Raw genomic sequence first — 26,031 nt, 5'->3', positions numbered from 1 at the left:
TACCTTTCGAGTAGTAGTATTCCACAGGACAACCAGTCCATCAATTCAATAATTTAAGCAGATAAAACTATTATTTTACCTTGAGTGAATTAAATATACGTGAGCATTTGTGTAATCAAAAAACTGTGTTGTCTAATTTATTTCAATTATTAAAAAAAGGGAATAACAAGAAGAAACAATTCATTTGACTAAGTTGAGTGAAAACATCCCCTGACTTCAACATAGTTGAGAGCAGACAAACCTGCTCACGTGTGCTCCAGGTGTCACAGGACTTGCGTTTCAGGTTCGGTATATCTTGGGCTGATAGTCAGGGTTCTAATAGAAGAAGACTAACGTTCGCGGATATTTTATCATGGGATCGAGATTAAGAATGTTAAGAAAAGCTCAAAAAATATATCAAAAATCTTTTCGAAATTGAACCTAAAGTTTAATTCAATCTTTAGTTTCTATTGATCCGCATAATATAGAATTTTTTTTAACTCCGCAAGCTCCTCGAGAATTACGTAAAGTGCCTCGTGGGCTTGATTGATGGTTGATTCAGGATTATTTTAGTTGGGCTGCAAAAGCTTCGACTGCAATGTCCAAGTTCCATCCATCCACATACAAAATACCACATGCACACCGTCGGAGTTTTGCACAACAACGCTGCTCAACCTGTAACATTGATTATTAAAAAACTTCAATTAGCTTTCTGCAAATTGAATGATCTATATAATTATGAATGTAATACCCGTGACGATCTTTGAAAACAAATTCTTTTGGACTTTGACTCAGTGGGCTTATTTGGCAGGCACTTAGGACATTTCACCTCTTATGAACATCCAAGACCTTCTCTAGACCTTGAAAATTACTCCGCAAAAGGTTCACACTAGCAGATTGAAGGAGACAAACACCTCCAGTGAGGTCACAGCTGCACCAGTATTTTTCTATGAAACTGGGCTTTTTACTCATGCATTTTTGCCAAGTATGAACGATATGATCAGACAAGCTGATTTTATACTCAACCCTATTATTACGATCTCGAAGTTGATTTCTGTGACCAAAACAACTTTTCAAAAATAAATCTTTGAATGCTGCAATCAGATATATTCGCTGAATTCAAATAACTTGGCACGAGTTGCAAGGTATCGTTTGTAGATGTTATCAAATTCCGGAGTGTTGAATTCCCTTCAGCAACAGCAGAAAGAATTTGCAGGATGCAGGCAAATATATAAGAGCTTTTAATATAGCACGTGGTCCTTTTCAGCTTGAGACAAGATAGAATGCTCTCGGGATCCTTATAATTGAATGGCAGATGGACATCATTAACACCTTCAACCTCGGTCACTTCATCACTTGATCCTGAATTGTATCTGTAGGTAAAAAAAATATTGTATTGATTTAGTACTTTTGGAAGATGACAAAGGGATTTACGAATGCGTGCTAGTTATCGTTTTTTCACATATTGTATTCTAGATCTTGGTTAAAAGGTAAGAAAGAATTTGTTAATTTCATACTCGAGTTTTATTATTTCCCGCCTCCACTTTTTTCTAACACTGTGGGGACCCTGGGGTCTGCATTTCGATATTTTCTCCCCGCCAGGCGTTCACCTAACTTAAATCCCAAGTCCTCTACGTGCAAAACAACAATCGTGTTTTGTGAGGAGTGTTGAGTATTTTTGTCATTGAAAAATGACAAACAAGTCACTGAAACGGGAAAGGGAAATCGAAAATGTGAATCAAGGAATAGCTAAGGACGAGGGAGAAGTCCCTTCCTGCTAAGAGGTCGTCAGAGAGCCACCAGCTAAAAGGGTTGGTTGTTCATGTCATTTCGTTGTCATTATTGGAATATTATTCAGAAGAAGAAAAGAGTGGAATTGAGTTTTTTTGTTCAATCTAAATTTATCTCTTGAAGGATCGATCAAACATTCATTAATAATGCAACAAAAACAACAGACGAGTTATAGAATTTCTATGTGATCATACAATTTATTGTGGAGTTTATGATGCAAGTGATTTATCCTGATTAAGTGGTTCAACAATCCCTTTACTTCTAAATAAAATCCAAACTGTTGACTTTCTTCCATATTCCAGATGGATACAGCCAGAGAAACGGATAATCGTTTAACGGTCAATCGTTTATAACTCGCCACCGGTGGAGTGAAAATATCATTGAAATGAAAACAAATTTTTTTATTTGAAAAACTCAAAAATGAGATCTGATTTATTCAAATTCCGTCGTTTATTCAGCAGATAATGTTGAGCGAATTAAGGTCATTCTGTTTCATCCACCTCTTTACTTGCAGGAAAAATGAACGAACCGACAAAGGGTCGCGTGTTCGCGTCCAGAGGAATAAATCATCGAGACCGTCACTTGATGGAGGATTTGCAATCCCCCATGCCTCATCATCGAGCAGAAGCTAAAATGGAAAAGCAGAAGAACTTCTAGGTGGTGAACGAGATTTGCGAAGCCAAAAATTGTAACAAGGCGGTTTTATTCGAAGGGAGGAAGAAAAGAGATCTCTGCATGTGGTTTTCAAATGCCAAAAGTGGTCCTTCTGCCAAATTTTTGGTTGAGAATAGTAAGTTAATCTAGCAATCCCATATTGTCTTCCCAATTTCGTTTCCTACTTTTTTCCTAACCTTTGAATTGCTATTTTCCAATGAGGTTTTCATTTTTTTTTCATTTTTTCATTCTAATTCATTAACTTTTGGAAACCTTCAAATTTATTTAAACTATTAATCTTCACAGTTTACACAATGGGAGAAATGGAATTGACAGGCAATTGCCTAAAGGGATCTCGTCCAATTCTCTCCTTCGATGAGAACTTCTCCACAAATCCTCGTTACGCCCTCCTGCGAGAGTTGTTCACCCAGATATTTGGTGTCTCCAACCACCACCCTAAAAGCAAACCCTTCTTCGACCACTTCTACACATTCAGCGTCCTAGACAACAGGATAGGGTTCAGAAACTACCAGATCCTGACTGAAAATGGAGGATTAACAGAGATAGGCCCCAGATTTGTTTTGAATCCAGTGAAAATATTCGCTGGGAGTTTTGGAGGGGGAACCCTCGGGGACAACTCTGGAAGTATCGTCAAGCCGTGAATAAAAAAGCTGGTGGAAACTCCATACATTGACTCGAGCAGAAGATGGCACAGAAGGCGAACAAGCCTGAGGTCTCGTACTCGTTTAATCCATTGGATGATATATTCAAAGGAGAACCATTGGTGAAGGCCAAGGAGCTGGAGGCCGGAGAGTCAGAGGAGCTACGGACGAACCAGGGGACTGGGGAGACGGGTGAGGAAACTGTGGATCCCTTCGAAGGAAAATCTGTAGCCGAGATGAAGGAACTCGAGTAAAGAGCTCTGAGGAACTTGGAAAAAATGGTTAAGAAGTCCACTAAGTCCAAAACACTGGGCTCGAAGGTGACAAAGAAGAAGAAAGGAAGAAAAATAAAATTGGAAAATGAATTTGTTATTTGGGTGGTTGAAAAAAAAGTGTTTTAGATTTTTGTCTTGTTTTTTAAGATTATGTCCTTCAGGGAATTCTTTCCCCGACGTCTTTGGAGAATTTTTTTATATTTTCCTAAGAGTTTAGATGAATTGTTGAGTCTTGGAGGAAATAATGAATTTTAGAACTAAATTCAGCTTTAAGATGTATAAACAAAAATAAAAGTGAATTATATTTTTAAAAAATGTGAGCACGATTATATAGTTAGCAGGCAAATCATTTATTTTTCAACATAACTTATTTGTATCGTTTGGGAATTATTTGGGATGATTTAGGAATTGAATTTTATTATTTGGGAATAGATTGTTTATGTATAATTAATTTTTATTTTTACGGCATACATGACTTTCTCAAAAATTGTTAAGAAGTCTCTACTAATCAGTCCCATATCTCTCATAGATATACAACATTGTTGAAAATTAAATTATGTCAGAAAGATGGAACCCTTACCGAATAATCTCTACTATTAATTGAAAACGGTTATTGTCTCGCTCTAACAGTGAGGTAAAATTAATATACTAATCACAATCCTTAACTACTGAATCACAATGGCAAAACACGTCAGGTGTACAAATCAGTTTTGTATCTATCCCAGGAGAAACATTCATAATTTGTCTGACAAAATTTGGAAGTTAATTTACATTAAAATAAATTCTGCTATCAATTTATAAATATTTGTTGAGAAATATTCTCAAACAGTATAATCAGCATAAAAGGCAAAGCAACTAATTTTCTCGAAGTCCTGAAGTATGTATTGCGACAGCTGACCGAGAAATGCTAGCAAACAACAACACCACACAGTTGAGCCGTGGTGGGGATGTTCGCAAATAAAACTTGAAAATTATATTGGGACGGTAATTATCACTTCCCACATTTAGGGATGATACTTTTTGTACTTCCCAAATCATTTCCCATCGACTCAGGCATATTCGGTTTTTTAAACTCAATATTTAAACATTCTGCCTGCCAACTATGTGCCCTAAAAAGAAAAATTAATTCTACATAAACAATCGATTCCCAAATAATAAAATTCAATTCCTAAATCGTCCCGAATAATTCCCAAGTGATACAAATAAGTTACGTTGAACAATAAATGATTACAACTATATGGTCGTAGTGGTCACGATTTTTTCTATTTCCCGGGAAAATCAAAGTGAAAAATTTAGGTCAGTTTTTATTATTCGTTAAAATCGGTAACCAGAGTTTGAAGAATGAATTGGAATGGTAACATTAAAAAAGAAATTTGGATTTAATCGATGAAAAAGCTTAACGGAAGCATATCAGAAATTACTTGCTACAAATTTCTATTTTACGGAATTAAGTCGATTTTCCTGTTACAGTGGGTAATGTTTTCTGTATATAAATAGCTGATAATATTTCTTCCATTAAAATCGTTTCGCGATCAGACTGAAAATTTGGGTTAATAAAAGAGGAAAATATAAGGATAAATGAATCCATATTCATCACATCACTAGACACTGCTTTCATCGTTGCTACCTTGGGAGTCACCCATGTTCGACCAGACTCTGAAATGGCAATCATATAAGCAAAACTTTTAGACGGCATTCGTCATATATGTTCAATTTAATTATCACTCATTTCTACCATAAATCAAGTCTTCTCTCCAATGAGCATGAACACTTGAAAAACTGGATTCCCCCATTGCCAACCTGTAAAGCAAATGGCGCTTTGAAAGTCATTTGAAGTAAGCTATTATACACCACACAATAACTAGATTTTTTTCAACTTCTTTTAGCCATAGCACTCACTCAATGGTGGCTATGAAATTCATGAGGGGAAAAAAAATACATCGCAACGTTGTGGTGGATCAAGATACATCCCTCTAGTATATGTATAGTATCGTATGATTTCCTTCAAATCAGAATGATCCCACTGACATTTTGATAGGTATTTAACAATAATAATAATTTTATAACTAGTTACTTGACCGACACCCTTGACTTATCATAGCAACACACAATAATGGAGTCGCCAAACTGTAATTGACTCCCAAATGCCAGAAAACAAAAGCACGATGCACTCTCTCCTTTTGAATAAACATGGTGAAGATGAACGATACAACCAGATATCACAGAGAAGATGTGCAGGGCTAATGACGAGAGATCTACCAGTCTACCAGATCTACAAGTAGGGGACATTAAACGGCTGGGCAGGCGTTCGGAATATCCGAACGGCGTTGAGAGAAGCTTTTCCCTTCAAGCGCCGATTACAGCAGATTCGCCCTCAATTTAAAAATTGATATTGCCCGCTCTAATTGAGATCAGGGGTGAAACCAACATCATTCAATTGCTCATTAAATCTTTGATGAATGACGATGGTTTCGTTTATTAATCGGAATTAGGTGGGGAGAGAATAATTAAGAAAAATGCAGCTTGATGCGCATCAGTTCTCGGCGGCATCAAGCGAGAATATCCAACATCCCCCCCCCCGCGATCCAAAAATTCCTTTCTCCCCATCGAATTGAGATGAAGAAACGAAACTAACGTCATTCGATTGGTCATTGCACGCGCGCCCTACCGTACCGAATGTTACGGCGGCAAAATTAATTCCAGTCCTACGGCTAGAAAATTTAGAGGTTGATCTCTCGTCATTGGCCCTGCACATCTCCCCTATGATCTCTGTGAAGAGTGGACAATTATCAGGGCCCCTGGGTGGCAGATAATTATTTTTTGCACATGAAGCGATTAGCATACCAATATTCATGATAATAATATGTTAATAACATAAAAGTGAGTAAGAATACATAGTGTTGGTGAAAAACGTCAAGGGTTGTTTGACCTCCCTCAATTGTCAGTCTTTGGAGTGACATAGAAATTATCGTATTTACACTTAAATACAGAGCATATTATCTTACTTAATATTGTATTCATCGTTCTCTAATTGCGACTAAATACTACAATACATATATAATAACATGGCAATTTTTTTAGATCATAATTATGTGAACAACTGGAAAAGCGAGACAAAAATAGAAAGAGAATTTTCTAAAGGCTCACGATAATATCCATAATGGAAGGAGCTGATGATTTTTTTTAATCGTTCGTATAATAATATATCTTTGTCAGTCTTTCAATTGCGTAATAAGGACGTAAAAACATTACCGTCTAATTATGCAAACAATTGAAAGACAAACGGAGAGAGAAAAATATGTTATGAGAAGGAATATTTGGAAAATTTTCATTGTTGAAATTGTTGTGAGTCTTTGGAAAAGCCTCTGTCTGTTTTATCTCTCGCACTCTCAATTGATGGCATAATTAATATTTTAAAAAAATTTCCATCTAATTATGAGAACGATTGAAAGAGGGCCACAAAGATAAAAATAGATGATTATAAGAAATAGTGGAAAAATTTGGTTCGCTCTCTCAATTCTGACAATTATTACGAGGTTTTCGCAATTTCTCTCTCTGATCCTCTCCCACAGTTTTTTCTCACGGTCCCTTATCGTTGCTCTCTCCCTCTCACCTTGTCTCACCCGCGCTCTATGTCATTCTCCTTGCTTTTCCCCCTTTTTCACCCTACCTCGCTCCGACCCATCAACTTATCTCTCATTTGCTTCCCCTCGACCCCTCCCACTATTTCGTCCGCCCACTCTAGATGCACCCCTTTCACCCCAGCTCCAACTGAAGTGATTCCGCCGAGAAAAAAAAATGTGCTCGACCTCGTCTAAACCCCACTTTGGCATGTGGCCCTGGGCTTCTGCCAATTCTGCGGTTACTGACAGTCTGATACCCGGAATCCAGCTTCATGCCTCGACTTTAAAATGTCAGGGCGTAAAATCCCCACAAAAATAAATTAATTAATTTATCATTAGATGGTATTTGTAGATGAAAAATTTATATGAAAAATATACTAGATGCTATTGAGCCAGCCGGACCTTAAATTGTTTTCCATATAAAATAATATACATAGAATATTATATACATATTATTGTACATAGAAAATAATTTAAATAATTTATCATTACATGGTACAACGCATTCCGCGCATCCTATTTGTATTTCCCGCCTCGAATGTGAACATATGACAATGATATTGACAAATGAAGAAAAAGTCTTACGCATGTAATTAAAGACAGGGAGAGAGATTTTGAGTTGATATTTAGCATAATTTATATTAAACAATTCTTCGATTGAATCGAATAGTGGTTTATACACGAGCACACTGGTTTCCAGGAATAAAGAACAACGAGCATTCGATAGTTATGAGCCATCGTTGCATCTAGTCGATTGTTATTTATTTTATTTATTATCATTATTATTTACCAGCTATCTCTACATTCCATAGAAAAATATGCACAATTTTCTGAATCCAATAGATTAACTTATTTCGCTGCTACCGTCATCACTGCCTTCAGAATATGCCCCTAATAACGCCAAGCCATTCGTGCTAATGCCGTCGACACTATGCGAGTTGCTTGAATTATCATTCTGTCTATTTGGTGATGTAAGAGGCTTCAAATCCTTATTATCATGTCGACCAGCAACAATTCCTAGACATGTTTTTTTCTTGATTAACTGTTCGCTTCTATTTTGAGGTGCAGTAGAAACTGCGGACCAACTCAACGAGGTACCTTCTCCTACCGAAGATGATGTTAAGGTACTAGGCTTCGTCATGTCACCCTGTATCATTGAACTGGCTTTACCGTCTGATGTTTCACCGGAATTGACGGTTGTAGTTAATTCATCGGAACTGTGCAGCCTCTTCGGTCGAATGGAAGGATCATCAGGGTCGTCCAGCTCAATGATTTCCTCTTCTAAAACATGGCCGATTAATCTCTTTTTGCTGAAGATGGATTGAACCAATTCCTCGTCCAATTTCTCTTGCCCTTTGATCGTTCTCTGTCTAGCGATGGAGGTGTTGTACTGCTCCAACATCTCGTCGTAATTGATTCTCTGCTGTCGCCTGTTGAGGTCCTTCAATTCCTCCAAAGACTCGAGTAATTCTAATGCCTGTTTACATTGGTGTATTCTCTTTTCCAATAATTTCATGGGATTGATTGCCTCCTCTTCCTTTTCCTCGTCCTCCTCCCTCTGCGCTTGCTCCTCCGCTAATTTCAATGCCATGAAGTTCCTCGTAGCTCCTGCCTCGATCTCATAATCAGTGTTTTTTGGATCTGTCTTGAAGGATATCTCCTGCAGACATCTCGTGCATTTTATGTAGAATCTGTATATCCTAATGCCGAGGTAATCGTCACCGTCGACGTCCTCCTTGCGGGCATTGAATTTTTTTCCTTTGTAAATGTATTCACCGCACGTTTTACATCTCATGTTGAAGGGAGCCATTAGACGTACTGTATATTGACGATTTTTGGCAAGTTCCATGCGAGGTATCTTCGACGGATCAAAATCCGGGGGATAATATTTCTGTAAAATAATAATGTCAACGGGTTAATAATACCATTCACAGATGCAAACAAAATGGAAAACTTATTATAAGGATTTTTAAGATTATTTTAGGATTTTTAGGCGTCGTCAGGGACAATAAAAAAACATAGGGAATAATCTATGCAATAGAATCCATATGAGTGTTGTTATTATTATGTCTCTACCAATTTCATTGATGATAACTTTCCAGATGGCAGCAATAGTAATGTCAAAGTAGGCTAAACAATTTCAGAAAAGATTTCCTCCGGGTTTATAATTCACATTTTTATATTTCCGCATTTCGGAAATATTCATTTCTTTGTTGCTGTGGGACATTTCCTTTTCAACTCATAAAAAAACTACTAATCCTTCTTTATTAGGGAATTATTTACTCATTAGGTATAATATATATGTATATAATACTAAAACTTTCTTCGCTGCGGGGACAGTTAAATAATCAATTAGAGATGCGATAACAAAGCTGTTGCGTCCAATACAACCAAGATACTAATGAAACTGGTAGATAATGTAATGTGACGACGTTGTATTGAATCTCAATTTACTGCCTTATGGTATACACCGTGATTCTAACCTCGCTTCGCTCAGATAAATCACGGTTTATCAGGCCCAATGACATGAAAGAAGGAAATGCACAATGCAATGGTCACACGAGTTCTGTCGAATAGACTCCCATCTTATTTGTTTAAAAAAATTCTCTGCAATTCTGTAAAAAGCGAAAATCGACAATTTTTTTGATTTGTCTTGAAAAAGAGATTTGGCAAGAAATTACTGGAAAAATAAAGTTTTACGTTGGTTTACTAGTTGGTAATAAATTGAAGAATATATTTTCCTACTTATTTGTTTGTTGTATTGCAAAAATCATATGGGTTTGTAGCATCTCGCTCCATTTATTGTTTGTTACTTTAAAACTGTTGGGTAAATACAGGATTCTCACCGCGATAGAGCATGAAACTCTAAGGAGATGGTTTTAACTGTTACAGCAAGCAATTCTATTCAAGCTTATTATTAGTTATAAAAATCTATCTTTAAACAATTGACTTCTAATGGGATTTGATTTATCTCTGCATATCAGTATGACGAGAAAATTTTTTGAAATTTTGTGAAAATTTGATTCTGCTATTTGTCGAAATTGGGTTTTCATCACACCAACAAATAATAAGTAAAGATTCCCATTTTATTTTATTCATTCCTGCGTTATATCATGCAAACAATTAGAATACAACCTTCAAATTGAACAAATTCATAAAATTTATTGTTCGTTGTACTTACGTTTAATACTTTACGTTCAGACATCTTTCAAGGTAATGTGGTTTCTCTTTTATGGAAATTTGCACTGTCTTGTAATCCACTAAACAATCAATTCCAAAACTTTGTGAAAAAGCACTCAGTCACGTACAATCTTACCCAGGATAACAAACAAGCGAATTTTCAAGGTTATGTCAGTCATTATACGCCGTGATGCCAGATGGGAATTCCCACACGCTTCGGCGCTTCCCACTCCTCTCGGTTAGTAGTGCGCAGCCTTTAGGGCGCAGTCGGCCCGGCGCGACGTTTAAATATTTGATTCGGCTTGTTATTTCATTAGCGGGTCATTTTATACAGGGCGAAAAGGCAATAAGGGGCCATGAGGAGAATGACAAATTTCTGGAGGCCCACGAGGGTCACGAAGAAAAAGTCAAGCCTCATGAGGGTCATGAGGGGCAACGAGGGTGATAAGGGCGACGAGGGCAGCGAGGGGAAAGTTAGATTTCATGTGGGTTACGAGGGTGCTGAGGGCTACGAGGGATTTTCCAACTCCTTTTTTGATGACAATAAATTTTTTTTCTCAAACACTGATAGACAATCACAAACGACATTTCGTGAAATACATCGTATATTTTTCAACATTCTCATTCCCATATAGAAATCGAAAATATTTTGTGATGGAAGATGAAAATAAATTATGGAATATTCAATGGAGTTATAATTTTTAGGTCATTATACCTAAGAGTGTTATTGAATGATTCGCCAATTTCGGCATCATTTTTCAAATGACTCAAAATCCAACGCAAAAAAAACAGGATTTTTGGTAATGAATTAAAAATTCCGAGTTGCCACCAAAATTTTAATCTGAATGTAAAACAAAAATTACAATTAACCTGAATTTTGCAACAGAATAAGCAATTTTGGTAAACGAGAGAATATTACAAAATGTTATGAATTTATTACTCAATTTCAAAGAATTATTAACAGTGCTTCTATTACTATCGAATGTTATTGATGACTCGATAATTGAAAAACTAATAATGCGATCAATTTTATTTATTTCATTTATTTATTTGATAGTTTTATTGGGCAATTTAATGTCTTCAATTTCATATATGGGCGCTGAGCCTGGCATTAGGGGCGGTGACCCGAGGAGTGCGCGAGGGAGCTGCGCACGAAATTCCCACGCGTGGGATTTTTCCCCTCATCTGGCATCACTGATTATACGGGGGGTTAGATACTATACTAAAGTCAGTATAAGTTTTAACATCGGGTATAACCCGAAGTCTCTCCTCCCTTCTTCGCGCATGCGCCATGAAGCTAGTCTTCCGCCAAGGGACTACTTTCATATTGTGTGCGCGTTTTTTGAATTAAAAAAATCCCACGAGAAATTATAAATATTTTTTCATTCTGAACTGTAAAATTTTTATTCTTCAATGGAGAGAACTGTATTAGTGAATAGCATGATTATACGCTTTTTAGACTTGAAGTTATATTAAAATATAAAATTTTCAATAAAATTAAAATTAAGATAATTATTGCATTTCGTTATTTCTGCCTTGTTTCATTAATATGTAAGGATATAATATAATATATGTATATATAAACAAATATTTAATTTAATTCGTCATAAAGATCCATTCGACATCGCCACAAAAACAATATAAATTAAGACCAACGCGTGGACTATCTAACGAACGTCAACTTTTGGAAAAATTTTATCTTTTTAACTTAAAATACATTAACGTTTGGGACTAATTTTGCGTTGTGGGAACCACTTGAATGGACATGAAAAATAATGAAAAAAATAGAGAAAACATGATGGAAGGGCGCTAAAGAGCGATACTATTTTAAAGGGATCCACCAAGTTTACTAAACAATTATTAAAAATATGTAGCTTACTACTGTATCCAGTTATCACTCAATCTCCTGGAGAGCATTTCAACCCTGAATCTTCATTATTTTAAAAGGAACACGGCGGGAAATATGCCGAAAAGGGTGAAAATCATGGAGATTTCACTCTCCAATTGCCGACTCGCCACTTACAAATTCATAACTTCTCCCCTAATTAATATTAAGGGATGAAACCAACGGCATTCGTTGGGGAATTAAATTTCATCCCCTAATCTGCAGTTTTTCAATAGAAAAACCGCCGCTTATAAATAAATAAGTTCTCCCACAACAAACCTTTTACCCTGCCAAAAAATTTGAAAAATGATAATTAAAAAACCTCGTGTTACACATTTCATAAATTATAATATGAACTTTATTAAAAATAGTATGTTTAACCATTGCTAAAAAAACCTTATTCAGGTCCGTTACTAAATATACTATTTCGTACTGTTTTCAATTTTAATTCTATACATTTGCCATCCATTCCTTCTGGCATAATTTTGGGTCAGCAGAAGCTGAGCCAGGGCATTCGCTGACAGGCATCGGAATAATCTCGCGGCTCCTTTTCTGGCAATTCGAGGGAAATGATTATTGATGTCCACTGCATGTGGATTGAACAAATAAAAATATTGGCGAGTACAATTGGGATTTTGTGGAGAAATGATATACGCAACCGTTTTGCCTTCCGAAATATATAAAAACCCTGTACGCTCAAGTTCGTGCTGATAAACAGCGGCATTTGACGAGATACTTTCAGTGAACTCGTGTAGGGTAGTTTCTGAAGATAGAAACCCCTGAGAATTGAAATAAACACCGATGGTAAACGCCTGACCACATGCCGTGAATCTGTTTTGGAGATCTTCTGGTGATAGATGTTGATAGACGATGTTTCTCTCAGTTCGTGAGTCGACATAAAGTCTGTCACCATCTATCAAGATCTGATCCAGAAGATCTCGTGTAACATTAACTTGGGATCCAAGTAGCACTGCTATCGCCACCACCGCATTTGCTGTGCACTGGGAATTTCTGCGCTCTACCGGAAAACGTTCGTGGCCCTGGTGAAATCTGGCAGACTGGTGAAGTAATACTCCATTCATCGATGTTGCCAATTCGACAACTCCTTTTCTGTCCATCAATGAGGACCAGTGAGGTCTTGGATCTCTTTCTGGATCTGGTATTCGTACCAGCACAGAATCCGTGATGGCTCTTGACGGCCTGCTGCATTCCATCACGACTTCATTGACTTTTTGAGATTCCTTGAAACAAAATATTTTCACCCTTCCGCTTTAATCGGTATTCCCAAATGTCACTATGTTATAGGCATCAAGGGCCGAAATTTAATTTAAAATCTGAGAGGTTACGCGAGCTCACATGATCTAAAGTCCTTGGGGAACAATTTGTCGAATCCGGTGAAGGAATCGCTGGTAATACAGAATGGTCTGCGAAATCAGTTTCCATCTGAAGACCTGCTACCATGTCTTCGTCACTTTGGGGTGGATTTGCCAGCTGAAATAGTAATTTTCATCACAATCACGTGAATGTTTCTCTCACAATTTTTTTTTTGAATGGATTCCTCGATAGATACCATTTCCGATTCAAACGCAGTTAACAAGGATCGACGAACCGATCCCAGATTCATCTCCAAAGAAGCTGAATTATGAATCCGTGAATCAAGGTCGACGGTCACTTGCATTCCGGTGAAATTATATGCGTCAGCACCATCTTCACCATCGTCATCACCATTGTCAGCGTCATCCTCATCACTAACAATTTGGATCTCATAGGCTTCTCTATTACAGTCATCTGATACCTCTCGAGCATAGTCCTCCAAGATTCTGGTTTCAGTATGACGACAATAGTTTTCCCATTGCTGTATAGAAACGCATGCCAATGCCTCTGCCCAGATCGTTTCAGCCATTTCGTGCGAATAATCATTGTTGCGACCAATATTCTTATCATAATATCGCTTCATTTGTGACCAAACCATTTCAATCGGATTATAGATTGAATGCTATGGAGGCAAACGAACAATCTCATGATCAGTATATTTCGCAACATAATCATCCAATTGGTAACGAACTTCAGGCTTGTTGAGTTGAACAATGACCAGTAACTCCTTTTTGGTAGTCCCTGGTTCATAACGAATGTTATGATCATCCAACCACTTCTGGATCTGGGCAATTGTCCACTTTTGAGTAGGATTTTGATGTACCTGCAAAGGAAACAAGGAGGGGAAAATAAACAAAATTGTCGCATTCTTTAATCTCGGTAACAAAAGCAGCAATCAATACAGGTTGTCTCAAAACCCAACGTCTAAACTTCGAAACAAAGATGAGGATGGAATTCTAAATCGAAAAGTTATGAGCAACTTGAAGATCAGACTCACCCTCTTCAACTTATTCGGGGTTGATTCGGGGTTATGGTGAATCAAATTCTCCATCGACCAACACCTGTTTCATTCCTTTATTTCATTACCTACAAAATCTTGCGCGCTGTAAAAATAGACCTACTCGTTGGGAGTGATACGATGCATTGTCCATGACGATTATCGATGGCTCCCGGATGTTGGGGACAAGTCTTTCCTTGAACCATTTCTGGAATAGTTCTCCATTCATGTCACCATGATAATCGTCATCTGGTCTTGGTTTGACAGCTGTACGGTAGAATAGGGAGCATTCCGGAACGAAACCACTCCTCCCGCCAGCATTACAGATCAGGTACCGGTCACCAGTCGAATCATTCCTGACTGAGATTTTTTCATTAGTGCCCAGGTGGGAATTCACCATTGGTCCACGCTTGGACTGAGACTAGGCTAGGTTGGTTCGATCTTGGTTTCCAAGCTTGGAACAATCTTGGCTAGCACTTGGTTTGTAACGCCCGTCCGAGCTTGGATCCCAAGTTTGATCCAAGCTTGAATCAAGTTCGGCGTCCAGACTTGGACCAACCTTGATCCAAGCGTCACCCAATTTGAGATCAAGCTTCAACCTAATTTGGTCATCAGCCTTCATCCAAGCTCGACTTCCAAGTTTGACTTGAAAAAAAATATGTTCAGCTCGCTCCCCCCAACCCAAGCATTAGTATAGCCAAACAAAACTGTCAAAAGTTGATAATTCTTCCAATTCAAATTCTGACTTAATTTTTTTTCTTTGTCCATCACGATCAACTTAATTTTTTTTCCACGAATTATGTTAACAGTTTTCCGGTTTTGGCTCAAAGCCCTCCGACAATAACCAGTTAGAAATTCTCGAACTTGCAAAAAATTGAAGAAAAAATAAAATAAATAAATAATATATTTATTTATAAAAAATATGGATTTATATCTTTATATAATATAAATTATTTAATTTTTTCTAAAATATATTGGCCCGAGCTTGGTTCTAACTTATCAATTCAAGCTCGGAGACCGAAGCTTGGATGAAGATAGGAATTGCCTTGGTAGTCAAGCTTTAATTCACAGGGAATCGCCAAACTTGGTTTTACCTAGGAATTACCACAGGTTCCACCGTGGTCAAAACTAGGAATCCCGAGGCTTGGTAATCGAGGTTGGACCAAGTTTGAGCCTATCGTCCAAGCGGGGAAACCCTCACATGTGTGTGGCTCCGGACATCACTGTCCTGCCACTCTTTCGACTTCCCCGTTCCTCGTCGATATGTCCAAGTCTCATCTTGGTAGACAATCGGCTTGCCTTCGTCAATGAGATGCTTCATTTTTTTGAGGAACTGGATCCTTCTGTAAGCGATGTATGGCTGTTATTGGAGGTACCTAGTACCATCACGCTTACAGTAGGTGAACCCAATCTGAAGAAGGACTTTTTTCAGCGTCGTTTTTCCTCCGGTAAAAGTGATTTCCTTCGATCTTGAAAATAAAGTTTATGATACTACTATGCTCATTCAAATTTCAAAAGATCAACTAATAAATGAAGGAGGAACATACGCAATGACCTGCAGCAACTTTTCGATGGTCAATGGTTCCTCTTTGAACTTAATCAGATTTTTTTTTCGCAATGCTCTATAATATTTCTTATTGTTTCGGTTAATTATATATAATTGGACCAACCTAAATTACCGGTGATGTAATTTAAAATTTAACAAAATGATAAATAAATAGTTGTTATATGCTGGAGGGTCAGAGTCAGGGTTAGAATCTCGCCGAAACCATTTTTTTTATTATTAACAATAAACATTAACAACAATTATTTGTATGGGATGATCCAATGAACAACTATTTATTTATCATTTTGTTAAATTTTAAATTACATCACCGGTAATTTAGGTTGGTCCAATTATATATAATAAACCGTAACAATAAGAAATATTATAGAGCATTGCGAAAAAAAAATCTGATTAAGTTCAAAGAGTGAATAACCATCATCGATACAATAAATTAATTCATTAACAATTAATTAATTATTTGAAAAAACGGGGAATATAGCTTCCATGCACATTCTCGTTAGTATTTTAGGATGAGCATCCCTTGACAGAACGTTGAAAGATGATTTGTGGATTACTATCGCCATCTATAAAACATAAAAATTTTTTGTTACAACAAAATTATGATAGAGGACATTCGCATTCCTTTCTCCGATCGGTAATTTTCTCAATAGGTAAAGAAATTCTTTTTTTCAGTTCCCTACAGCGATTCTAGATGGCCCTACCCCCGAAACTGCTGGGGAAAATGGCCGCCACTTCCTGTACCATTATTTGCGGATGTACCTATTTTAGACCCATCCGGCGTGAGGTCGCCTAACTTCCCGGATCTAAGTCTCTATTTAGTCTATACTCTTTGTTTGAATCCCTGCATTTTTTTTCAATTAATTTTCCACACAATATTAGTTTTTCAAATTGGAGAAAATATTATCACTATTAGTTCCAAATAGTTTGGCATCCATTACATTATTTTTTCATTTTGCTCAGTAGTTGCCCAGTAACTACCAACGGTTTTTGCATTATTTATTAATAATTATGTGTTCCCGGAGTCTAAAATTACTTTTTTTATTTTTTCAAATATTTGTAGATGAAAAATTTATATGAAAATTATACTAGATGCTGTTGAGCCAGCCGGACCTTAAATTTTTTTCCATATAAAATAATATACATAGAATATTATATACATATTATTATACATAGAAAATAATTTAAATAATCGAGATACGCGGTAGCGTATCGGCCAAGTACACGTTTCATACGCGAAAGATCACCGAACGCTACCAAGTATCTATACACCTCACAACTTCCCCTTCCACTACCTCCAATCCTTTTTTCTCACTTAATAACATTATGCGATAATTTAGGTGAAAACTGCCCTTAGTTACGTAATATAAATCGCGTATCAGCTTTCCAGTGAACCAATTATCGGTTTTATTTATGGAATATTAAGGAAAATATGCGCATAGCAACGAGCTAACATGCACATTTCTCGAGTTTTTATTATGTCGATCACCAAACGGCTACATTGGTGCCGCTCAGTTGGCAGCGCGCAGTGTAGTGTACTATAGTGAAATACCTAATCGTGATTGGCCATTCGCTAGTAAGACGCTGGCGATTTTTTTTTGTCCCTAGATAAAAGTGTACAGTGCAGTGAAGTGTTGGTGAATGCATCGTCTATTGTTTTTTCAGTGTATCAACATGGCCAACAACAATCTTAATAACATCCCACCTCTGGCAGTTATGGAGAGTAACGACGACCTGGTAAGCTTTCAAGTATATAAAACGTTAATTAAGTTATCCGCGCCAATATTCGGAGCCCATTGAGCTATGTGATCCATTTATTGCATATGTTTTTAGGGGGGGGAAAACCACCGGCGTCCGTCGACGATTTTTTAGGTTAAAATTTCACACGGAAATGTGCGTTAGTAATTTCCGAAAAATAAAAATAAAATAGCTGTATTTTTAATTGATGAAGTAAAACAAATAATTGTTAATGAATTTCGTACCTCAGGAATATTGTGATAGATAATATAAAGAAAAGTCTGTTAATTATTATTAAATATGAAATCATCTATGTCCATGTTAAATATGAGTCTAGTTAACCCTTTGGGTTCATTTGACGTCTGAGACACGTCATTCACTTGTTTTCCCTAGGAGCGGATGACGTGTCTAAGACGTCAAACCAAAAATTAAACTCCTGGGTACATTTGACGTCTGAGAGACGTCATTCACTTGTTTTCCCTAGGAGCGGAAATTATATCCGTTCCACATGAAAATATTTTCTCAAATAAATCCGTACCCAAGGGGTTAAAATATAATATAGCGTAACATTATTAATGTTAAAATATAATTATAAGAAAAACTTAAACGTACGAAGGTATTTGAAAATGTGAAATATTAAGTAGACAATAGAGAAAAAGACTGTTTATGTAAAATAAGAAAAGTAGGTGATTACCGGAGACAAGAAGTTTGTGATGAATTTGACAATAAAAAAAAATAATGGACCTTATAAAATGTCTAAACTAATTTTTTTGCGTTCCTTTTTCACATTGTTTTTTTCTTATATACTTTTCTATTTTTCGTTTTTATTTATTCAAAGGTTATCTTGTTAATATACCTAACTTAAAGAAACCCCAAGGAATACCAATATCTGCGGTCAAAATTAGAATAAGCTACCGGGGTAAGGAATAGGGAATAAAAAGTTAGAAGTAAAAATATTCAAAATATATATATATTTCTCATAAAAACATAAAAAACCATACAAATCACTAGAGACTTCTTAACATTAGTATAAAAGTTCCTTTACGTGAAAAAACTTGAAAATTATATTTGATATAGTATTAAACAAAGCCGATACATGCCACCTATCCATGAACACATCAGTACACCTAACCAACAGGGGCATGTACCGGCACCAACGATTAGCCTATGAAAACAATTGAAAAAAATGGTGTGTCATGAAGACACGCGATAGAAGTGAAACTGAATGATTGGATCGGCTAGGATTATTTAATTTTCTATGTTTAGAGGGAGAGGAATCATTTTAATCACGTGTCAAACACTTCTTGATAGTAAATATTAATTTATTCATCATAATAATTATACTTTTTTCAAGATACAATAATATTAGTATGAATATGATGAATTAAATCTCAATCAGCTTCACCTTCATCCTCTGGTAGACTCTTTATGAACGAAATGATAGGTTTGTGGTAACTAAAATAGGTAATGAAGACTCTTGACTCCAAATTTCCGATTCCGAATTGTCCATGCACATGACGCTATCTGCGAATTTGCATAAATGGAATTCTAGGAGAAATGAGTCTCTCGGACACTAAATCTAACTTCGGAAGATGTGCAGGGATCGGGGGATATACAAAGCCATTCAATTTCGACAATGTTGGAATTTTGTCTCTCCTCAAAGCCTGGCGACAGCTGGTGCATGCCAGCTCATTATTACTTCTGAATTCTGGAAATTTTTGTTGAATACGAATTTCATTTTCAACGGATAGAGTCTTCAAGTCATTTTTAAACCATAATCTATCACATACACAACACGTAAAACCGAACGGATTATTTATAAAATCACGGTGAAAGTTCTTATGTGCAGTTTTAAACTTATTAAAGTCTGAATATTGTAATCGATCACCACTATATACATCACAATCAGGAGGAGGATGAGCCGAAGTCGTTGCTAATAGTTCATTCTCTGGATTATTTACACTATCGTCCACACTGTCACGTAAGAGGTTAGCACGTGTTTGCCTCCGTTCCCTGCTATCTCGTTCAATTTCAGTTCTACTTTTTTTCCGTTTTCTATTCTGATCAATTCCTTCACTCGCCCGTTTTTTCTCCCGCCACGTTTTTGTCCTTTCTGCACCCGACTTCGGCATATTTGCACAAAACTCTCGATTTAAGTAATGAAGACACGCACAAAAACAAAATACGTTGCTTATGGTCACTGTGTTAGAAACCAACAGCTGTTTTCCGCGATCGCGACGCCGCCTGAACGCAGAGAATGACATGAAAGACAGAAAGTCTTCCGTCTCATTCTCGCACGATACACGAAGGCCTCTCACTCTCGCCCGATAGACGAGACGTAAGGTAGTCCGTCTCACTCTCGCTCGATTCCCGGAGGCCTCTCACTCTTACTTACTACGTTAGAGCGAGCGTCACCAAAAAGGTTGCCGATCGAGATTTCAAAACCCTCCCATAAGAAGTTTCACTTCAAAAACGAAAAAATACTCCACGTGTGAACAGCTGAACACGGAAAGGTGCTTAGATTTCGAGATTGAAACCCCGTTTGGACAGACCTAAATCCTTCAATTCCACCCCCAACATCCACTCACTCATCATCACTCTAGCTCTCGTATAGTCTACAGAAAAAATTAAAAATAGTTGATACATGCTAACTGTTCAGGAAGACATCGGTACAGCTAACCAAGAGGGGCATGTACCGGCGGCAACAATTAGACTACGAAAACAATCGAAAAATGAAAAAATACTCTACGTGTGGACAGCTTAAGAAGGAAAGGTGCTTAGGTTTCGAGATGGAAATCCGGTTTGGACAACCCTTTATCCTTCAATCCTACCCCCAACACCCACTCACTCATCATAACTCCAGCTCTCGTATGGCCTCAAAAAAATACAATTAGCTGGCAACTTCTTAACATTAATATGAAAATTCATCTAGGTAAAAAAACTTGAAATATATTTGGAAAAATAGTAAAAATCTCATAAAAATCAAAAATAATTTTTGAAAAAAATGGCCAAGTCCACGTTTCAATGCATTATGTTATGCACGGTTTCGTTAATTTCACTGGTGTCAAAAAATGCTAAAAATCAAAAAAAAGCCAAGCTTGTATAAATCCTGATCCTGAAGTATGCTTCAGGGTAAAGAACCTCCTAAGCTAACTCCTCGTTAGTAGGAAAAACCGCGCCAAGTACGTTGGTCGCGGCGTTTTTTTTGAATTTTTTTTTTTTCGACCAAATATCAGGCGTTTTTGGCATAAATCTTGTGTTCAGAGTGGTGGCTTTGTAAATAAGGCAGTGTATTTATACAAGATGAGAACGAACAAGATAAAGAAAGAGCAGATATTTCCGATGATGAGAGGGTGCCTGATCAAACTTGAGGGTGAGGGGGATCTCGACGAGGCAGTCAGGGTAAATCTCGATCCATCAGTAGCTCATGTTGTTACGTGCCGTAATATTCCGGATTATAGCTTCATGTAATTTCCCCTCCCTGTACTGTACAGAAACCAACAAAAATAATTTCCTCGTGGGCTCGGGCTGTGGTACCAATAGCCAGAGAAACCCGAGTTATTTTTCTCCTCCATTAGTGTAACCGATATCGAAGACTGTTGACATTGCTTCATCTCGTCAATTAGGATCTGATAGAGATGATGCTGAAGACAATCGATGTCGATCGTGATGGGAAAGTCGATGAGGACGAGTTCAGGATTGTTGTCAAGAGGAATCCACTGGTGTTGGAGTGCATGGGACCGGTGTTTCCTTCCAGGGAAGCCCAGCACACATTTTTAACGACGTTCACCGGTCAATTGGGGGATTTCTGATGAGGCAAATACACGGGAGGGATACAGAATCCATTCAGCCAATGTGTGTCCCCCCAGTCAATGGAATGTTCACAGCATTGAACAAGGTAAATCAAACAGAAGTTATTCCTTTCTCGAATCGATGACGGCCCATTAAATTTTGAAAAATACCTGTCGATCGCTGTTCACGATCTACCGAACCATCGGTACGTCAATTATGAGTGAGCAATCGTTAATGATGCGGTATAATACTCGGAACAGTTAACTTGAAATATCAAATATGAAGAACACAATCCCTTTTCGAATTTCCAATTCAATCAAGCAATCACTCCTCCATTTTGTCGACTCCTGGGGAAATTGTTGATCAGTAAATTTTCTGATTGACCTCCCCAGGATTGTTCTCATGGCTTTTCATGTAAACAATTAAATATCACAAGCTCCAGGGCTCCTTTCACCCCCTCCGCCCCCATTCAGTCATCTTCAGGTAGTACCTGGGGTTAAATAAAATCCCGGGTTAAAGATCAAATCAGTGGTTCGTAAAAATTGCGGGGATATTGTGTAAAGAGCATAATAACGTGGCTGAAGGGATCGCAGGCATTTGCTTCTTTGTGGGTAGCCGAGCGTGATGCTCAAAGGAACTTCAGGCTTTTTCAACCGGAGCTGTCGACGACGTGCGTTTTACGCGCTCAACGTCCAACAGCATCTTCGAGGGAGCGGATGAAGGCAGTAGACATAGGATAGAAACACCCCCCAATGGCGTATCCATATGCACATTGTAATTTGTACGTGCGATCAATTTTTAAGTTCACATATATATCTTCACTGGTTGAAATTTACTGTGCACCTCTGTTAATGTCAATCATCTTGCTAACATAATCCCCTCATTTCGCCATTTTTATTTCTCATTTTTCCACCGCACTCTCGTTTGCAAAATCCCTCGGAGGTGGATTCACTGGATGTAAACGAGACGTCGGGATGTATTATCCTCTTCACTAGGATATTTCCTCTGGTCATAATAACTCGCGTCTCAAATTGAACGATGAGTAGACAGTGGGGAGCGATTGGAGGGGAGGTGGGCTTTGGTGACTTGATTCATAAATTGTAATCAGTCTCGCACCTCTCGTAATACCAACTGCCGACGATATTCTTTTCTCACAATTTCCAGGATCATTTATTCTTTCAAAATGTAAACTACTACGTGATGAAACGCTAAGGCGATTCGATCTGTGTGTCCCCACGCAACCAGCGCTAGCATCAAAGGGCTACGCACCGCGCCGATTCATTTCTTCATCTCGGTTTTTTTTTTATACGTTTTTTTATTATACCCAAAAACGATTATGGATGTGGAGATATTCCACGTGCGCGTGTGCTCTTTCTCATGTGATAATCCGTGTGTGAGGAGCCAGACGGCGAGGGTGAAATTTGGAAGGGGAGATTCCAGGGGATTCGAATCTGGAATAATTGAAGTAATCACGCGTTTTGGTATTCGTTCGGGAGGAAGGAGAGGGTGGGGAGGGGGAGGGAAAGGGATTGGTGGTGAAGATTTTAGGGAGGATAATTGGAGACGATGAGAGGAATCGAGAAAAAAAAGTTCAAGATTTTGTAGACTAATTTCGTGTGATAATAAATGAAAAATAAATTTTATGACTCGAGAATTAATTAGTGTAGATCAATTACGTGGTTTTAATTCTAATTTCGAACGATCATTGGAATATTTTATGCGTCAATGTCAAACATCAGCCCCTTGTGAGACAACCCCGTAACTGTAATTCAGGGGTTGGTTTTACTCTGTGTTGATACAGGTGAGTGAGTGTCATTAATTCAGAGAAGTTTGTTTGTTTGTCAAAGTTCAATCGTAAAATAGTGAACGACTTGCAATTCTATCGATAGCAACCACTTCTTCTTGTTTATAACCAGCAACATCTATTTAACAAAATAACTACTGGGGGAATCGATCCAGAACTCAATACTCGGAATTGGCATTCGTTAATTGTTATATCAATTTAGTTAAATACATGGTAAAATTAATTAGCGTAATTAGCACGTCAGCTCAGTGTCATGAGCTTGAAGATCGACAACACACGCCAGTCGCCAAATTGAAATGGCAAAGTGAGTACTCTCGGTAGAACTGGACAGAGAACGTCATAATGAATTGGCTCCGGCAGACGTGGGACAGATCATTTGATGATTATTCGTATGAAGATAATTTTAAATGGGAAATTAGATTTGCTCACTTCGCTTTTTGGCCAGCGGGAATCTGGCCGGAATCTGGGAAAATGGCTGTGGTCCGATTAATGTTGGTTCTAGCTGCTGTTGGGCAGTATTTGCTACTGATAATAAGGGGTCCACCCCTCTTAAATATTTTGGCTATGGGGAGTGTGGTCGCCGGCCTCACATTCGCCATAACTTTTCTTTACGCGAATGGAAATATTCTTCGATCAATATTGGAGGAAATGCGTGAAAATTGGAAGACTAATTCAACTGAGGAAAGGAAAATCATGCATTATTATGCTCGACGTTCGAGGCGCATTTCCTGGGCCGTATTTATCGGAAAAGCTGGTGTTTTGAACAGTAAGCTTGGTCAGTTATTTTAAGTAACAAGTGTAAGTATGCAGCTTTTATTTCACTGTTCAGTTGGGGCTCTATTAGTTGAGAGAGGTCGTCGGACCAATGAATCGCCGGCAGATGATGAGTCCCAAAATTTATCAATCAGTCGTATCTGGTCTTGGACTACCCACATTATGGGAAAGATAGGACTGTGGGACGTACGGATAACAGAAACAGGATTTGTCTTGTGTTTCGTCCTCCTGACTGTCCATGCCTGTGGACAACTGGCCAAACTGGGCAATCGACTCCGAGGATTTGAAGGACAAATCCGTCATTCATGGGAAGACGATATCCTGGAAGGATGCAGTTGTCTGAAGTGCATTGTGGATTCGCACATCAAAACTTATGAATTTGTTGCGCGCATAGACAGCTATTACCACAAGACTATGTTCTGTCAACTCAGTCAATCTGTCATTCAGTTCGCCCTTTGTGGATATTTCCTTACAGAGGTAAAAATGCAAACTGATAGGAGAGGATCATGTCTAACGGTTTTTTTTTGTTTAGGCATTTGTTGCCAGGGACTATTCAGGTCTTGTCAATCAATTGATTTACATACTGATGAACCTTCCTACCATATTTATATACTGCTGGATGGCAGATAGGGTCCAGCAGGCAAGCGAAGCTATTGGGGATGTGGCATACTCTGTTAAATGGATGACAAAGGATCCGAAAATTTCGCGTAATCTGATGTTCATCATTCGACATTCGAGAATACCCCCCAAACTCACTGCAGGAAAATTTTTTGTGCTGTCTCTGGAGCTTTTCAAAGAGGTTCGTCTACATTTAACTTCCCCTGGAAATCCAACTCTCTAATTATCTGCTGTATTTTATTTGCGTTGCAGTATTGCTCCACGTCAATATCGTATATATCAGTGCTACTAAACATCAAACTTCGTCAATGAGTTTGAGACGTCTCTCATATCTAGGACGAGACCCAGGAATTTTCAGCACTTTACTTCGGTTTTATTTACACAGAGTAATGTACACTTTGACATGTGGTGAAGTAGGATGGGTAGAATTTTCCGGAAAACCCATAGAAACCTTTCTTTGTCCTCTATAATCAATGACACTTACTGAACAAAATATCTAACGAAGTAATCGATACAAATGCCAGAACACAATGCAATTCATGAGTTCGTAATTACCTAGTTACCAGAAATTACCAAACGTTATAATTATATTCACGTTACCTGCACAAACTTCAACGTGACGACATTGTTCAGTCATCAAACTGACGTTTCAAAGTGAGAAGTTCGAAGAGGGCCTTCGCTTGATTTTCAAAAAGAGCAATATCAAAATGCACTGGCTTCGTCGATTGGGGAATATATTAGTTCATGAATACTCCAGCGATGATAATTACGAACGTGAAATTAAATTTGCTCGTTTGGCTCTTTGGCCAAGTGGAGTGTGGCCAGAACCGGGAAAATTTACTCACTTCCGATTTTTTTATTCATTCCTGACAATAATTGTGATTCTGAGTGGGATAGTAATGAATAATACTGAATTCAAGCAAATGATCTCGCCATGCGTATTTTTTTTTGTCCACTTAGCATCTCTAGCTTCCCTCTATTTGAACGGAAACATTTTGCAATCTATATTAGAAGAAATGCGTGAAAATTGGAGAGTCAGTTCTGATAGGGAGATCGAAATCGGGCGTCAACATGTCGCGTTTTCAAGATACATTTCGTATATAATAATTATCGGAAAAGGGGTTATTCTGAACAGTATGTACATTTGATTATTAACTTACCATATGAGCTGTTCGCAATAATTCATCACTTCTTTATCCAGTTGGGGCTGAACTGTTCAATTACTACAGTAGTAGACACGAATCAATAGAATCAACTGCTTCTCCGGATTCGGAGTCCTCCAGTAACACTTTTGTTCTGATTCTGATGTCCCTCAACACATA

General features: G+C 37.7%; 2 protein-coding genes and 1 long non-coding RNA gene across 6 annotated transcripts; 1 reads left to right on the top strand and 2 right to left on the bottom strand.

Annotated features, from left to right (window-relative positions):
• On the bottom strand, positions 1-25,974 carry LOC135161661 (uncharacterized). The gene is made up of 3 exons (XR_010298842.1): positions 25,870-25,974; positions 731-1,352; positions 1-654 (listed from the first exon to the last, which is right to left on the bottom strand). It is a non-coding gene; the product is annotated as an uncharacterized LOC135161661 (long non-coding RNA).
• LOC135161654 (ribosome biogenesis protein BRX1 homolog) lies at positions 1,273-3,569 on the top strand. The gene is given in 4 exon segments (XM_064119417.1): positions 1,273-1,358; positions 2,285-2,560; positions 2,731-3,063; positions 3,066-3,569. Coding segments are annotated over 3 exon segments (879 nt in total). The 5' UTR covers positions 1,273-1,358; positions 2,285-2,289; the 3' UTR covers positions 3,341-3,569.
• On the bottom strand, positions 7,735-10,358 carry LOC135160771 (splicing factor YJU2-like). 4 transcript variants are annotated; one of them, XM_064117741.1, is made up of 3 exons: positions 10,166-10,352; positions 9,468-9,599; positions 7,735-8,875 (listed from the first exon to the last, which is right to left on the bottom strand). In XM_064117741.1, exons 2-3 carry the CDS (start codon positions 9,510-9,512, stop codon positions 7,829-7,831), a joined length of 1,092 nt encoding a protein of 363 aa, XP_063973811.1. In that variant the 5' UTR covers positions 9,513-9,599; positions 10,166-10,352; the 3' UTR covers positions 7,735-7,828. The 4 variants fall into 4 exon arrangements, with proteins under 4 accessions (XP_063973811.1, XP_063973820.1, XP_063973829.1 ...); XM_064117750.1 differs by lacking the exon at positions 10,166-10,352 and adding an exon at positions 9,730-10,146; XM_064117759.1 differs by lacking the exon at positions 9,468-9,599 and having other exon boundaries at positions 10,166-10,358.
• Positions 25,975-26,031: the final 57 nt, after the last annotated feature.

Source organism: Diachasmimorpha longicaudata, chromosome 1, assembly GCF_034640455.1.
Source record: "Diachasmimorpha longicaudata isolate KC_UGA_2023 chromosome 1, iyDiaLong2, whole genome shotgun sequence".
NCBI lineage: Eukaryota > Metazoa > Arthropoda > Insecta > Hymenoptera > Braconidae > Diachasmimorpha > Diachasmimorpha longicaudata.
The sequence above is the reverse complement of the archived record's forward strand: the minus strand, read 5'-3'. Positions and strand labels throughout refer to the sequence as shown.

Bases quoted from the DNA above. Each gene is read 5' to 3' on its own strand.
- LOC135160771 (XM_064117741.1), bottom strand. From the start codon at position 9,512: ATGTCATTGGGCCTGATAAACCGTGATTTATCTGAGCGAAGCGAG. The intron at 8,876-9,467 runs GTTAGAATCACG...ATTATTTTACAG, and splicing joins ATTTATCTGAGCGAAGCGAG to AAATATTATCCCCCGGATTT.